This window comes from Mesitornis unicolor, unplaced genomic scaffold (genome assembly GCF_000695765.1).
Source record: "Mesitornis unicolor isolate BGI_N332 unplaced genomic scaffold, ASM69576v1 scaffold20050, whole genome shotgun sequence".
In the NCBI taxonomy this organism is placed as follows: Eukaryota; Metazoa; Chordata; class Aves; order Mesitornithiformes; family Mesitornithidae; genus Mesitornis; species Mesitornis unicolor.
The window spans coordinates 45,730-62,805 of NW_010160745.1; the positions used below are offsets into that span (position 1 = coordinate 45,730).

General features: G+C 37.6%; 1 protein-coding gene across 1 annotated transcript in view; it reads right to left on the bottom strand.

Moving 5' to 3' along the window:
• Nucleotides 1-17,076, bottom strand: part of LOC104545735 (oxysterol-binding protein-related protein 10-like) — a gene marked incomplete at its 3' end in the record, with an annotated part of 86,094 nt that overhangs the window by 41,759 nt on the left and 27,259 nt on the right. The window contains exons 2-4 of the mRNA XM_010190945.1: nt 14,894-15,069; nt 12,992-13,071; nt 3,843-4,031 (exon numbers count right to left, since the gene is read on the bottom strand). Of these exons, the coding sequence (XP_010189247.1) occupies nt 3,843-4,031; nt 12,992-13,071; nt 14,894-15,069 (445 nt within the window). The remainder of the gene's footprint in view (nt 1-3,842; nt 4,032-12,991; nt 13,072-14,893; nt 15,070-17,076) is intronic.

Consider the following 17,076-nt stretch of genomic DNA (forward strand, 5'->3'; position numbering starts at 1 on the left):
AAACACAGGCTGGTAACTAGTCCACTGCAGAGTACCAAAAGTCGTAACAAACACACTTCAAAGGGATCTCCTCTACCAACTTTGTAAAATTATGAAAAAAAGAGGTCTTTTGGTTAACTCCATTTAATTTCTCTAAACTTCTGTAAAGCTTTAATGTAAGTTACTACAAAACGTTCCCATTCTGCAATTCTTGTCTCTTTACAACCAACAGTAACACTGAGAGAGGTCATACAACATTCAGACTTTCTCAGCCAAAACAAACACCATTTCTAGATGAAGTGTGCCACTATTATTCAGTTCAGTGATAAGTAAAATTTAATAGGAAGTGTGATGTGGCCACTTGGCTTTATGTTCCAGTTAATTTTAACCACCTGCAGTAAAGAATTCTGCAAGCATAACTCTTATCACAAATTGCTAAGAGGATAATAATATGCATAGTTTAAAAAACAAAATTCATTTTCAAGATGACACACACTTAGGTTACCATAAAAACACTTACTAAAAAAATAATCAGTTGAAAGCACCCCTTTAATGATAATTTATGGACTAAATAAAGAGGTAGGACCATGAAGAATTCTGCATAAAACACAACACATAGCAGATCAGCTCTCCCAAATTAATGTACGGTGAATTTAATTTTGATATAACATTCCATAAATCAGTACAGACTAGACTATTAATATCAAGTTAATATAAGGAAAAATCTGATTTAAGAGAGCAATATTATTTTCAACAGAAACAATACATTATGATGAAAAGTAATGCTCCTTTTTAATTCAATGCTATGCATAAGTAGCTCGAGTGCTAAAAGCTAAGTTTTTATAGCAGTCAAAAGCTCCACATTCAGGCTCAATTTTAACTTACCAAAATTTTTTAAAAAGGTAAAGTTCTAACTTCACAATAGAAGCACTTCTTGCATGTGTCATTTTGGAGACCTATGCAGTTGCTTTCACCACCTTCACAGAATTTTGCACATCAGTTTGGTGCTAAATAGACCTCTTTGCTATAGTCCATTTTATACTAAAATTCTCTACACTGTCAAAAAAAAAAATACTCAGCCATAACAAACAATGAAAGCAAAAAAAGGGGAAAAAGAACAACCATGTATTACCAAATATTATTGCATTACATCAAACATAGGAGTACATTTTGTCCTATTTACAACATGCAGATACGCTTCACTGTTTCCAAATAACATGGCAAAAGCAAGAAAAACCAGTCCAGAACTGAGTGGCAATTTCAAGTTCAGCACTTCCCAGGGACATTTTCCAAGCTAGTGAAGAACATATGTCTCAAGTGAAGGATGCCCCTTTTGCAACATTCCTGTTTTTCACAGATTTCCTATACAATATTGTAGTATTACCACAACATTGTTTTAAAATATAAAAATACATGGTTCTTCTCATTTTCCAGAAGCATGTAAACTCTTTCTATTGACTCAACTACTGCATTTTACAAGCGGTAAAGTTAGTCAATGTACTCCTATTTATAGTACAATAAAATAAGCTTATTTCCATGTCAAAACTTTAGTAACTTCATTCTATAAGGGTAATACTAACACAGATCTATAATCCTTTTGCAGTCTCTTCCCTTCATCCAAATCATACCAAACAACTTCCAAATAAAAAGCAAAGATTTGGGTGTTGAGGAGGGGATTTACTTCCTATTTCTCCTTGCCTCAGACTGAAAAAAAGGGACTAGAACAGATTTAAGTCTACTTTTCTGAAGGTCTCTGGATCCATCTCTTTATTCCTAAGTTTAACAAGGGATCTAAGTCCCCATTGACTCATATAGGGAAAAAGACTATTCCCTGAAAAAACAGGCAGCACATACCCACGTATATTGCATTCACTCTGGAAAAGAGGGCAGAAGGAAATGCACAGAGCATGCCATTGAAATGAAATCTATCTGCTTCCTTAATCTGGAAAAACAGACTTAGCCTTCCATAAGATGGAAACAAGATCAGTCAAGCAGCCACTTTTAACATGAGACTGGGAAAGAGGGCAGAAGGACTGATTTTTCTACTGAAATGCTCTTCTTTAAGCAGCAGCACACCAAAACAAACAAACAACAAAATTCAATACAAAAAAGGCAGAGTTCACACATCACCGTCTAAAATTTTCTTAAGCACTGTTTATCTTAGAACCATTTTCCCTCCCTGAAAAATACTCCTTTCTTTTAACCTTCAATCATTACCATATGTTCAATGCCTAAGCTCTTTTTTTTTTATTGCAGCCCTCTCCAGATTTGGTGCTACAGCTGAGATATCACTTACATCAAACATAGCAAAATAATTATCTTCCATGATTACAGATCCTGGAATATTTACCTTTTTGGAATGACATCAGACCACAATACACCGCAAACAAATGAGACAGCAGCCCCCAGCCCTTTTCTGCAGGGATGATGCCTAGCCACTTATTCTCTGTTTTACTATAGGCTAGTATTTATTTCTTCCTTCCCAAGTGTAGTTCTTTTCATGTGTTGGCTTCTTCCCTTCTCAACACACACATCAGCACATACACTAATTCTCTCTTTTAAATTCCTTCCAGTCTTATGCAGCTTCATTTGACAAGGCTGCGACAGCTTGCACTGTTTATTTTATTAATAGGTTTAAGGTACACTCTGAATTCAACCTACGAGAGCAAATACATTTAGTAAGGTATACTTGAGGGAGATGATTGGTAGGCAAAGACAAAATATCCTCACAAAACACACATAACGTGTGTTTTCTATAATGTAAAGAAAACGTGGGTGACATTCAGACAGCGCACTCAGAGCAAGGAATGACTTTTGTTAATACAATAGAGGATACAAGGGAAGTTTTCACTTTTAATGTTACTAGAATAAAAACAAGTGTTCTTCATCCAGATGTGTAATTTGAGTCTCCACTGTGTGCACGCACTAAGAATTTGTTCAGATTCTTAATATCAAAGGTCTCCATTTATGAAACATTTAGGGAGTGTGAACTTAAAAGGAGACTCTTGATACTGCAACTTGAATGTCTGGGGTAGGTATTTTAAACCCATGTGTTAAAACAATGCTTTAAAGCAGCTAGGCTGACAACAGGTTTTTTGGTATGGGGACCTACAAAGGCACTCTTAGAGAACAGCAAGACATTTAGACAAAGCAAAAATAACAAGGGATGAAAAACATGAAAGCGATTTCTGTGAAAGTCTGCCATATTATCTAAGCTTGAAACTCTGTACTGTTTTTGTTGCCTGGAAGATAGGTCTAAATCAGTATACAAGTTATACTTCTCAAACCATGGCTAACATGCTTTGAAAGAAACAGGCTTTCTTGTTTGCTTTCTATGTGTTTAATACAGAGAAAGCACTCTTCCATCACAAAGCCAGCAACAGAAACTTGACAACAAAGTGAAGGCTATAGCCATATAGAAGGAAACTGCTGAGAGTGGAGAGCTGTGCCTTCTTTCACATTCATTCATCAGACTTACTCAAGTTGTTTTTTTCTTGTTACATTTAAATGCTTCAGGGCCCTCTTTCCAATCTGAACGGTTTTGCTACATCCAGCTTAAAGGAGATGCTCCTCCAGCACAGCAGCACCATGGCAAAGTCTGGGAGTGGTGGCCAACCTACATCCTCTTTTAAGCATGTGCACACACCAATTTTAACATCAGCATAAAACAGCCTGTGTATACCATATTTTAAGCTGAATCAGAACTAAAGACGGCCTTTTGCTCAGCATGAGAAGCAAAACAAAGCAGTCAAACATGAAGTAGGAAACAAAGAGACCTGTTAATTTGTCAGACTTGATTGCTTATTCTAAAGTAAAATATGCATTTAGAAGTTATGGGAAAACAGCAGATTTTTATCTCTTACCTCTCTGACTTCATGGAGTTGACCAGAACGCTGGCTCTTCGCTCTTCGAGCAGCTGCAGGTGATTTGTGATGCGTGATGGTCACAACAGTTGGCCCACTTTGATTCATATGTTTCTGGCCACTAGGAGATGCGGAATTAACTGTTCCAGGCGGCAGCAGAGATGAGCTTCTACTTCGTGATGAAACGCTCTAGAACAAGCAATGGGATGTTGATATTAGTATCTTTACACAAGTAAATAATTTACAATCCAGGCTATAGATCTGCACTTTTCTACTTTCCTCACAAATTAAATCTGGAGATGTAACTGTGCTCAGTACCAATTTACTCCTTCTGAACCATCTGTGTTGCTCAGCAGGGATCTTCTTGGAAACACTGTGGTCACTGCCTGTGTTTCTTGGATTGTCAGAAACTGGCCTTCGCAAAAAGCTTCACGAAACTCTTACATATTAACATGTTGCTAAGTTCTTACAACCATATCTTCTAGGAAAGATCAGAGAGAATTTTGCAGACGGAGTAATAACAGCGCCAACAAATATTTTTAATGGAGCAACTGGCCTATAACTCATGAAACTGGTGTGAAAAGCAAGGAAGAAAAAAAAAAATCTTAATGCTTTCACCTGATGAACTTCTGAAACAGTGCAGTGCTATTTTCAACATCAGAGGGACTGCAATTTTGGCAAGGCAAATCCACACACCAATTTAACGTTACCATTTAAAACAAAACATGGCTTAAACAGCCAACACATTTTGGAGTAAGCTTGGGATAAACCCTAAATCCAAAAAAGGCCAGAAATAAATCTCCAACAGTATCTGCAGTGTGAATAATCTTAACATACAACCTATAAAATCAGCCTGAACATTCAAGAACTTTCTCTGTTCATATCTGTTTGTCAGTGCTGCCATCTTGGTTTGTTTTCTGGAGCCCTCAAACAGTTTTTCCTGGAGGTCTTTAGGACAGCAATTTTTCATCAAGCTCAGGTGTGCACTAGAGCACCATGGGTTATCATATAAAAGCACAATATAAAAAAGCTTTTCCCTTCTATTTAAACTGCTGATTGCATTTGTAAGGTTAAAACTGAAACAGAATAACATAAATGACAGGGCAGATTATCTGGCACTGCCAAGAAGGAAGAGTGAAATAAGTTACATGGTCCCTCTGCCACTCCCACTCAGAACTAGACTTCAGACTTCTTGAGGGATTTGAAGGTTTAAAAAATGGGTTATCACTTTCCCAGCATGCAAAAAGCTGTCATACTCATAGAAACAAGCATTATTCCATTGGTCTTGACTTACTTTTACAAACACTTCCAAGAACGACGATCTGCTTTTGCAACAAACACATTCTTTACTATCATGACTAGTAAGATTATAATAAAAAGCATCTGCAGAATCAGACATTCAAAACCTATCCAACCTGGCTGATAATTCACAATTACATTAAAACTGGATTTGACTCTAAGGCAAAAAAAAAAAAAGCACAGGGAGTAGAATTTGTCAGAAGGGCACAGAAGGTTGCCAGGTTTTTAATTCATCTTCCATGGGAAAGAGCATTACTTAGACATAACTCCAATTAAAATAAGAGCCCGAGGAAAAGGTATCTGGGAGAAGGAAGGGGATGAGGGAAACTGGGTGTGATTGAATTTCCTTTTTAAAATAGAAGTTTCACAGAAGAAGGGTATCCCTAGTATATAAAAGCAGAATATACTTACTGATGTTTATTTTTTAAACTGAGTAGCATCAGAATACTTCTACAATAAATGTAGGGTGCAGAGGAAGAACAAGATAAGTTTGGTTCTATTCGACATAAGATCACCTTACCTTTCAGTTTCATAAAAGCTAATTTGTTTTTAGAATTAAAACTTTGGAGAATCACTGACATTCTATCATGGGATCACAATATCAGATATAAATTACTGCACCTTCATATAGCCAAATTGATCCTACAAGTCAGATAAACAGCAGCAATGTAAACCAGTGAGTTTAGTCATTATTTTTGCTTGAAAGAAAACAACATTCTGTGAGAAGTGAAGTTTTATTGTGTTCTGATTTTCTTAGAAGGGTGGGAGTAGAATTATAGATCTGCAAATAACAAACGTAACATAAAACAAATATGGAAAAATCCATGCACTGTTTCCGTTTAAATAAAGAATCGAGAAGGAATTCTAGGAGAAAGTTAGCTTTCAGAAAAAATGGCTGCCAAAATAACCTCATTTAACCTGCATACTTTGAGACACATGTTCATAAATTCAAATGCACCTATATTTTAAGTTAACATCTACATCGTTTATACAATTTGGCAACTCAATGCTATTTTTTCCTCAAGACACTGTTTCAAACTGCAGTGAACTATCTGCAGCTGACCTACAGATCACAACAGAACCCCTGACTGCAGCTCACACCTCACATTTTCTGTCATCACATCCCCTAACAAAATATGCCTTTCACCAAACCCCACTTACACTCAGGAGTCATAAATCTGATAGTGAACTATTTGTACAAAAGCTGTTAGCAAGCTGAGCCATCTTCAATTGGCTTTTTATGACAAATGAGTAACAATGAAATTTCCAATAAACAGATACACCCATCATTTTAGGAGTCTCTTAATCCAGCTTAGATTTTTTTTTCCTGCAAGATTTGCTGTAGTTCATATCACAACTCACTGGGCTACATCAACCACATTCCTAAACTGTGACTTGAGGCAGAATAAACAACCCATGGGACCACAGTGCATTTAAGACAGCTTTTCATTAAGTTTTGCAAAGGTACGTGGCAGCTTACAGCAACTGGTTTTGGTCGACAGTCATTTAGGGCGTGGAGCTTGCAAATCAGTGGGTCAGGAGAGAAAAATCGGGAAGAACACAGCCCATCTACAGTTTCAGTAGCAAGTGGTGCTCAAGAAGGCTGTCCTGCTACAGGCACACTGTAACCCCCAATCTCTATGTACAGAAGCTCACAGCCTGGCAAGGGCTGACCATATCACACTGCCTGGCACGCCTGACATTCAGCTGCATGTCTTGTCCTGCAGTAGCGCTATGACAAGCTCTAGGACAAGACCACCTCTGCCAGTGAGCCTCTCCCAGAGCCTTCTCCTTCCCCTCTCAGCACAAGATAGTTAGCAATCCTGCAGCTCACTGAGTCGGGAAAATTTGCAATCTTGAATTCGCACATACAGCCACAGTTTGTGCCAAATATCAGAGGCAAATACATTGGTTCCAACGGTTCCTACAGGACTATAAGCAAGTTTTCCTCTCCTCTTCATTTTCTGTCCCTTTATACCCTTCATCGATCTAGTGACCTAACATTTCTAACCAACATGCCAGAAAACTCCACCAGCCCACAACACAAATGCTCTAGCGTCTAATTTGAGATCATTCTTGAGAGGATGTCTGTAACACAGAAACCCTAAATGAACTCAGCACCAGGACCTCTGGCTACCCTTATCCCTAGGCAAGGTCCCATGATAAATGAAAAAAGTTCCAACTTACAGCTTGCAAAAGCAGTCACACACAAAACGCAGGAATGTCTGCAGGAGATTTTCTACAACCACTGAAAACTTTTCGAAGTGGGACTCCGCTCCTCAATGCCACCAAGAACAGCAGCAGAGCACTGTGCCTCCTCTGTCCAAGAAGATGGAGGCAGTAGGCGATTTCTTGAGATAGCTTCTTCCTTTCACTGCCAGGAGAGGCCTCTCCAGGAATGACGCACTCAGCCCCTTAGGCACTTCTGAATTTCACAACAGACTGTCAACACCTATGTTCCAGCCAAATACCTGACTCCTTTTTCCGCAGAACTTCTTCAGATTAAACACTGGGAATGACAAGCATCTCTTTTGCACTGATACACAGCTGTGCAAAAATCAAAATGTCCCTATTTTGTGAAAATGTTAAAACCTATGTGATGTTTTCCACAGCTAAAAGCACTCTAATTACACATCACACTACAACAGGCATTAAAGTCACTCTCTCAGGAAATCAGAGCAATGACAGTAACCAATGGATCTTTATTCCTAATCCCCTGTTCTTCCCCCTGGCACTGCTGGTATGACTGATTTGCCCCTCTACCATCGTATCTTATTTTCTTTGGTCCTACTGCTTTCTGGTTTGCAAATAAATAAATAAAAAGATAGTGAAAAGTCTGATGAAAGGCAGACATAAGCTCTTCAACAATTAGTAATGCATGGTGCCAATAATGAGTCAAGAAATCTACAGGCTGAAGCATCCCAAAAGGATTACAAATATTCTTTCCTGAGGCTACACTTTACCATTGCTCCAACAGTCTGCCTGCTAATAAAATGAAACTAATAAAAGAATAATAAAGAAGCTAATAAAAGATTCATTTGTAACTTGTGTTCATCTTGGGTTTATGACCTAAAGCTAGCTAAAGTATGCTTAGCTAACATAGATTTGGGTTAAGAGTTTTATTTTAGTAGACTGTCCATCTCCAAGATAAAAAGCAGCATAATGAATGCTTCCATCTGGATATCAAAACTCCTAACAATTAAAATAATGTAACTGTAGAACAGCAAGTTTCAACTGTACTAATGTTTTCATGACTCATTCTCCCTGGAGATTGCCCCTCCTGCTCACAAAGAAGCTGAAGTGTTTTCCACCATTTACCAGAAGCAGTTTTGTTTATTTTGGAAAGTAAATGCAATGTTCCAGAGATCAATAAACTAATTTCTGAAGTGAACTGTCGTATCTGTTTATGGCTGATAATCATCGTTTTCACAGGCACTGTGCCACAGATGTTTTCTACAGAATAATAAATACTGAAGTGACATTCCTTTACTCCTCTGCATATATATATATAGCACAGAACCCATCCCTGCACACAGCTTTAGAGCAATGAGAAGTCACATACTATCAGAAAGTAATTACAATTTTGAGATATCACCATTCAGTATTTTATTTCCTGTCTACTTCTTTTCCAATGCATCCTAAGTAAACAGATGCTGAAAAAAGAAAAACACGGACAGAGATCTGCTTAATTTACGTTATGGTCATTCGCAAATATTAAGATGTAAATGACTGAATCTACATAACATCCAAACTTCAGCACTGCAAAGGGACCGGCTTTACGCATTTGTGTAAAGCATCATCTATGGTACTAACTTTTCTGACAGAATATTACAGTATTTCACCATCTTCAGTAAGGCAATACTTGTGTATGCTTTTAAGCAAAAGACTATGATAATCATTCCATCATAAATCCTTTTCTTTGTCAAGAATCATTTGAGCAAGCTCATGTTCAGTCATAAACACAATTTTTCCATCTCTGTAGAAAGATTTTGAAAGCAGAGAGCTGTGAGCAACTCTTACCTTCATGCAGCTTCTAAAGGGAGGGAAAAAACGTGTCAAACACACACATACCTACAGCCAAGCACTGCCTCCTTCTCAGCCTCACGACTGTAAGGATTTCCAAAGCATGTTTTAATTAGAGGCACCATTCTTTAGTTGGCTTCAGGGGAAGACAGGATAGGACGAGAGGAGGAAGCAGGCAAGCATACCAGAGGTGGGAAAAGTGAACTTGCTCAAAGGGAAAGAAGTTTGATGTGCACAGGAGCACTGCTTGAGGGGAAAGAGAGCAGGATAGTCTCTCGCAGAGGCATGCAGTCATTAGGCTGGCTCAATTTTAAATATGAAGCCTCAGACTAAACCAGAGAAAGGTTAGGTTTTGGCCAGATGCATTTCAGCCATCCTCCATCCAAGAGAAGGAGCAGAGCAGGGCTTTACCACGGGCTGCTGGAAGCAGAGTCCAGCTTTCCCACTGGATTCCTCAGCGAGCTGGTCAGGTAACCAAGTCCTTTTTAGGAGGATGCTGTTTTTCTGTTTCTGATGCCTGAGCTACCACAGGACCAGAAACAGAGCAGAGCCCATGCAAAGGGTGGCAGCAGAAGGAAGGGAATTGGGCTGTCATTTCCAGCTGCAGGGAATCAGCAGATGAGTTCAGCTAAAATATGAAACCACACCATTTTCAGCAGCTCACCTGTGCAGCTCCAAACCAGAAGCTGGAACAAGAGGGAGTCCACCTTCTCATTCTAGAGCAAACCTAAGCTGAAAGTTCCCATCTGGGCACAATTTAAGACAGAAGCTATTCCACAAGATAAAAGTTTCTGTTCCCTGCCACATTTCTGATACACACTGAAAAATACAAAGGTTATACGTCCTGACTGAAGGGGACTGATCCACACATCGGAGTTAAGAGCTGGTATAAAAGCTCCCGTGTTTGTTTTTAGTAGTGCTTTTACAATCACCATCATTAAACAGCCAAGAAAAAAGGGGTATGAAAGAGAAGAACTAACAAGCTTGTGAAAAATTATGTATATAAAATTATTCTTGGAAGTTACCACAAAAACTATGCAAAAGCCCACTTCTTGGAAGCATTTAATATCACTGAATTATACTTCAACTAATGCTTTAATTAAAATTCATACAATAATATTCACTTAGAATAGTCTATAAAACAGTAATCCTATCCAGACATAGAAGCCTTCTTCCAGTACAGTATGATTTGGCACTCTGTGAAGGTTGAGCAATCTGTAATTAAGCAAAATGAGACTTGTATGGGAATACCAAGAACATGGAGACTGTCTTACAGCATAAGAATTATTTGCCAGAGAACATTATCCTTTTACTGCTTTTTTATCATTACGATGTAAAGTTTAATTAAAACAAAGTGACAGACTTAGCTTGTGCTACATCCACTTTTTAGCTGTGTAGCTCACCTTTGGACCATTCACTAGGATGCAACTACATTTAGTCATTAGCATATAACTTTTTTTTTCTTTTCTTTTTTTAATCACTGCGCTGCTTAATTTCCTCCACCACTCTAGTCCCCACCTGAAGCTTTAGACAGCAAAGACAGCACGTCGTACGGTAGCATTCTGAAGCAGGCAGCAGCTCTGACAAAGAAAGGAAACTGGTGCTGATCTTGATTCAAGATGGAATACTCTCCTTATGAATATTTCACAGAAATAGTGACACAGCTTCAGCTTTGAAAAACATTCTCCAAATTCCTGTGTTTTCCTATGAACCTCCTTCCAATGGTATCTATTCAAGATTTCAAAAACATGTTCTCTCTCTAATATGAAAGACTTGCAGCTAAGAGTTGCTTCATGGGTATTCTTGGGAACCTTCTCACTGCTTGTTTATTTATCCCATTATGTTTCTCCAGCTCACCTATATCCCACTTGCATAATATAAAATATATTTCTCGCTGCATATTTTACACTTCCTGTTCCACCTGCTTCTTAAGTGTACAGCTCCCAAAAAAATAGCAAAAAATTTCTGCCTCTCATTCTTCCTGTCCAAAAGGTGAGTTTAAGCTGTAGGACAAGCTGGGAGCAAATACTCAGGCTCCAAATTTCCAGATGCAGAAACACTCCTGTTACCAAAGGCAGAGTTTGGACCCTGTTGAAACTTCAGAGGCATAAAACACTTGACTATCTGCCTGTCTGTGACAGCACTATGAGACATACACAATTCGTGGTCACCATTTTCTACAGCCCTCAAAGTGTCATGAGAGGAGGGAAGAGAGAGATCCAGCCCTGCTGCCAGTAGAACAACAAATCACATCATGACAGTCCTATCAGTGGTAGGGCTATTTTAACAAATTCAAAAATACAGATTTTTGTCCTCAATTATGCAAAAGGAAGAAAATATTTTCGTTTTCTTCAGCTTTTCTATTTTATACTAAATGGATCCAAGCCAATTAAAATCTATGACTGGCTGTACCAACCAAATGCATCTATTCTCCAGCATCCTATGTCAAGTTTCTGTAACTCATCAGTCTTCTATGAAAAATGCAAGAACCCTCCTCCTGCTGTCTGAAATAATCATTCCTTTGGTTCCTCAGTTATGTATGCCCACTACCTCTCAGTCAAGGAAATCCTTTTATTTTCTTGCACAATGAGCCTAGGAACTAGAAGAAAGCCAGAGCAGCGGTAGGTCACTATGCAAGAACTGAAGAACAAGTCTACAAAGATGCTCCCCATTCTAAATCCGTCCTGTTTCTTAAAATTGCGTGTTTGATCTCCAGTGGCAGAGGCTGTCTTTGTATTTAACAGCCTCGCACTCAGTGAAGACTTTCTAGAAACACTTTGCCTTTCAAATACTTTTACAATCTATATACACTTTTGGCATCTAAAGCATCCCATAATAATCTCCAGTTTTCATTCATCTCCTTTTATTTTGAACTTGTTTTCATCTCATTTTCTTTGAGGCTCCCCCATACAGATATTATTATTAACAGCTAGCAAATATTTCCTATTCAGCCACTCTAGAACACTTATTCACTGTACTTCCCTGATTTGCCCTTTCCTTTCCCATCATCAGAAGAAAAAGACTGCAGCGTAGTCCCTTTCTGTCACACTGAGTTCATTCTCTACAAAGTAACAGCAAATTATGAAAAGTACTTTCCCCCCTCTCCAGCATTTCCATTTAAGAAATGGAAGGGGGCTGATAGGGCTTTTTGTTTGCTTGTTTTTAATATCCCCCACTATCAAAGTGTGTTCTAATTTAAACAGATTAATGTCATTTCTACTTGGAGGCAAGGGACACACTCAACCCATCATTCTATTACTTTTAAAGTCAGTTTTTTACCTGTGAAAAAATTTATCTGTTTGAGGACAAAAATTCTGACAATTTCCAAAGAGAAATAAATAATATATATAATAAACAACATAAATATTCATACGATTACCTGTTTCAGATTTGGTAAAGAAGTTGAAGACTGACCACTGCTAACATCTACCTGAAGCTTCTATAATAAGAACCATTAAATCTTATAACATGAAGTAAAACTACTATCAGTCCTAACACTTAACTACGAATCAGGACATCACACAAGTATTTAATAATACTTGATAATACTAGAACTGTTGACCCAGCCACTCAATTAACCATGTACTGACAGCATTCAAAATGCACTTCATTAATTTCTCATTACTAGGACAATGTTTATTAAGATTGCCCAATCTTAAATCTTACACCCGCTCCAGTTAGTGACAAATGACAACTTGCTGCTTTTACTCATAAACCTCTAAATATCAACCCACTAACTACAGCACCCAGTCTATCATCCACATTGTGCTGTTCTTCACCTACACCACTTAAAACATAATTGTTACTTCTCCCTCTTAATTATTTACCTTAGAATTACCTTCCTTGTGATGTTTGGCACAGGATCGAAGCTGAGTTATCCAGTATTGTTTCTCCTTTGCATCAGCAGCTAGAATAGAAACAAGAAAATGCTGGGAATCACACATAAGCTAACACTTTTTTTTTCAGAAGAAAATGTGACAGGGTTGGGGAGGAGGAGAGAGATTATTTATTGGTTAGGATGCACTATAAATTCTAATTTACACTACTTAAATTAAGTATATGCAAGTTCTTCAGTACAACGTGTCTAAAACTCAACTGAAGATACTGTGGCCATTTGGAAGAGGTAACTATGAAGAAGGTTCAGAAGCTTACCTCCTCCAAGTGTTACTAAAAGTAGAATCACCCCAAGATTACTTTTTTAAAATATATTTTTAATCTATTTTTGCTTTACTCATCTCTCTCTGTGAAGGACAAGGGCCACACCATAGCATTTAAATCAGTGAAATCTCTTCACTCAGGCTGTCAATCAGCTACCAGACAAGCTACCAGTTCTCCATATACTTTAGTACTTCTGTTTTAATGTAGTTCAACTAAATCTTTCTCTAAACCTATGTGTCATTCGCATGCAACTTAAAACACACAAGAATGAAACCCACAACTTTCCCCATACATCATTGAGAAACAGCTTTAAAAATTATTGAAAAAAAATGTCTGCAGCCTTTATCAGGTGGCTCCTGTGTAATATTAATAAAGTATTTTTAGAAGAGAGGTCGGTCTGGGTTTTTGTGTTTTGTTTGTCTGTTTTTCTAAACAGAACAATACTACAGCAATCCTAATTAGGAATTCTAACACAAAAAGGATAATTTCCATAAATATTTTCTCTTACTTTCTCTGCTGTTTCCTCTGCTATTAAGTGTTTTAATGGTTATTGACTCAGAATAAAAATTATTTACTGATTTGAATCAAATTCACAGATCTCATTAAATTGAAAGCGGCATATTGTAAGTATTTGGTCATCTCAAGTGACTGGAAAAGCATAATAACGAAACCACAAATGTTCATCATTTCTAGCTGTGCAAATTCTAAAACATTTTTAACAGAAACCCTCCCTGTTTGTTCTTGTGTTTCAGTTCTACAGATAAAACAGTAACGCACTGTACTACAGAGGACTCCTGCATACTGTGTCCTGCTAGCTAACTTGATAAACTGTGGTCAGAAAAAAACTAACATAATTTTAGATTTTTGTTTGAAGTTTAAAGACTCTGTATTACGTGTCATTTTTAATTTCATTTATTTTTCATAAACTACTTTGATACGAAACTATCCAGATCAACCAACCACACTGAAAATACCTTAGAACCAGAATATTGCTTTTTAAAAACAACAACAACAAAAATACTACTATTAAAAGTAACTCTTACATATCTTATATTGGGGTTTTTACATTTGGAAGCAAGGGAAGGCAACATTTTATGTTAAATGTGCACTCAATTATTCCAAGACTGACAAGAACAGAGCATCTCAAGAGCCTTCTATTGGCATTTTTCCCTTCTCTGATCCCTCAGCAGATTCATTACTGCAAATTATCTGCATGATGGTGGCCAAGGAGAACAATATTAGAAATTAAATACTGTACTGTGAACAGCAATGAAAGCAGCTTTTTCTTCCTTCAGAAGCAAGGAAGACATACTGTAGAATCAAAATGCCACAGTAACAGCTTATAGAAGGCATCTCGAAATATCTTCCAGCCCTGAAAGTCTATATATTGTAAAGTCACGTTTTTAACTCCAGATTACCATTCCACTGTGTTTTATAATACAGTATGTAACAATACAGGTGTATAACCACTAGCTTCTGACAGTACAGGGAAGTAAAAGAGAAATTAGACATGAGAGAAGAGGCGCAGAAGCGGGAATGGGAGAGAGCTGGCAGTTTAAGCAGCACCGTACCTCTCAACTTGTACATCTCGCCACTGGCAGAGTACACCACCAACATGTGCGGCACTTCATCGCTGGGTGATATTATAGCTCCAGCTAAAGACAAGGTTCCTCGCGGCTTCTGGTTTTTACTTTGTTCATTCACAAAATACTGCAGAATCCCCGTCTCAAAGTCCAGCACAAAGTACCTGTTCAAAGAAAATGCAATTGTACAGTATTTCAGCTAAAAGAGCTTTTCAATATTTACTCAAAGAAGAGCACAGGTTGGTCTTAAATCAAGATCATAAACAAACAAATGTGTTTAAAGTCCTTTCTGTAATAATTTTAAAAGGTACTGTTATTTTGATCTTTAGGTTTGGTTTTTTAAGGGCATGTGTGAGCTATTCTTTTGCTCATGTTTCTTTCAGATTAATGGTGAGGTTCACATATAAGACATAAAAGGAAGGAAAGGAGTTTTTAACTGAAGAGATTCCCCTGAAGAAGTATGAGACTGCCTCTTTTAGGGGCTTTTTTCTCCCCTTTTTTTTTTCCATTTATAACCTTGAAGAACATGCTAATCGCCACAGCTAGCCTTTTGAAAAGGCAACACTCTTTTTGCTGAGGGATAAGCACAATTAAAGATATCATAGTACTTTCATCCTTGTAGTAATTTTTCACATACAGATGTTGACCGCAATTCTGAAAACTGGCCAAGGGAACTGAACATGTAGTTCCCAATAAATACTAGGTAAGGAAGTATGACACCCACATATTAGGAAACAATTAGAAGGAGAGAGAAGTAAAGCCTAAATTCTGTTTGGACATTCTGCAACAAATTCTAATAAAGAAAAAACATTTTTACTGCAGATCATGTATTTAGGATCAAGAAAAACACAGCCAGTGAAAACCCAGTAGCCGCAAAAGTTAAAAAAAAAAAAAAGGAAAACGTTTTGTGTGAACACAAGCCATTCCACAATAAACCAACTGCTAGGACTACAAGATTAGACAAAAATACACTAATTGCATTGTCCAAGTGCACTAAATGAAAGTGAAGGTCTTTCAAACTTAGCGTGTCAGTCTCAAAGGTTGGAAACTTCCCCCCCCCCCCCCCCGATAAACCCATCTTTCACAACAGCACAGATCTTAAATTCAATTTCTGCATGGAAATCATCTATGCTATTACACAGGAAAACTCTTCTAACGTTTTAACTCTTTGCCTCCCGGCTCACACGAAGGAGTTTGCTGGGACTCACAACAGAGCACAGTGAAGATCACACAAATGCAGGTTACTCTCTTAGTGTCTACTAATAAATGAGCCCCAACAATCTGGCCAATATCACTAGCACAGGTTTCTGGAGCACATACTATTTGCTACCATTCCTCTAGATAGGATTAGCACAGGTCATATGAACATTTGTACATTTCAGAAACTGTTATTATTCAGACTTTTATAGCTTCATATACCCCAAATTTTCTCAAGTCGCTGATTTATTTTGAAACTAGCATTTTGTCTTAGTCCTTCTTAAATATCCTCTTTTTCTATATATGCAGAACACCTCTAACCTTTCCCATCACAGATATTTCCAGGATGGTCTTCACTGCCTGCTGAAGTTCTTGGTGTTCATGTGCTCATGTTTCTATTCAAACTAAATAAGCCTGGACATGATGCCAGCAATCACTGCCCAAAATTTACAGAGCTTCACACATTATGCTTGTACAACCTTCCTTTGCTACATTTATGTATAAACACCACCGCTTCCACACCAGAACAAGGATAAAATTATTTTTAAATTATCATAGATTAACATTCTGTCCCAAATAATTTTAAGCTAGTGCATCACTACACCCATCACTTCTACCCTGATCTCTCGTAAGTGCCTCTACTTCCCTCTCTCTCAAAACAAATGAAAAGTGTCCCTTTCACAATCATGAAGCACATCTGTTCACCTTCCCTCTACAGTTTATCTTCACCAGAAAAATAAAAAAAGAACTGGAGAAATGGCAAGCTGAATGCCAACTACCACAATGTTTTCAATGGTAGTGTAAAAAAATCGGGAGGCCCTAAATGAAAAATACCGAAATCTCTGAAGATTATCTTATTCACTTGTATTTCACCAGTCCACAAACTTACTTTTTTGTTTAACTTTTAAACAATTTCACAATACTGCTCTCCCACTTACAAAACATTTTTTCTCTTCAGGTTTCTTAGTAGGGAA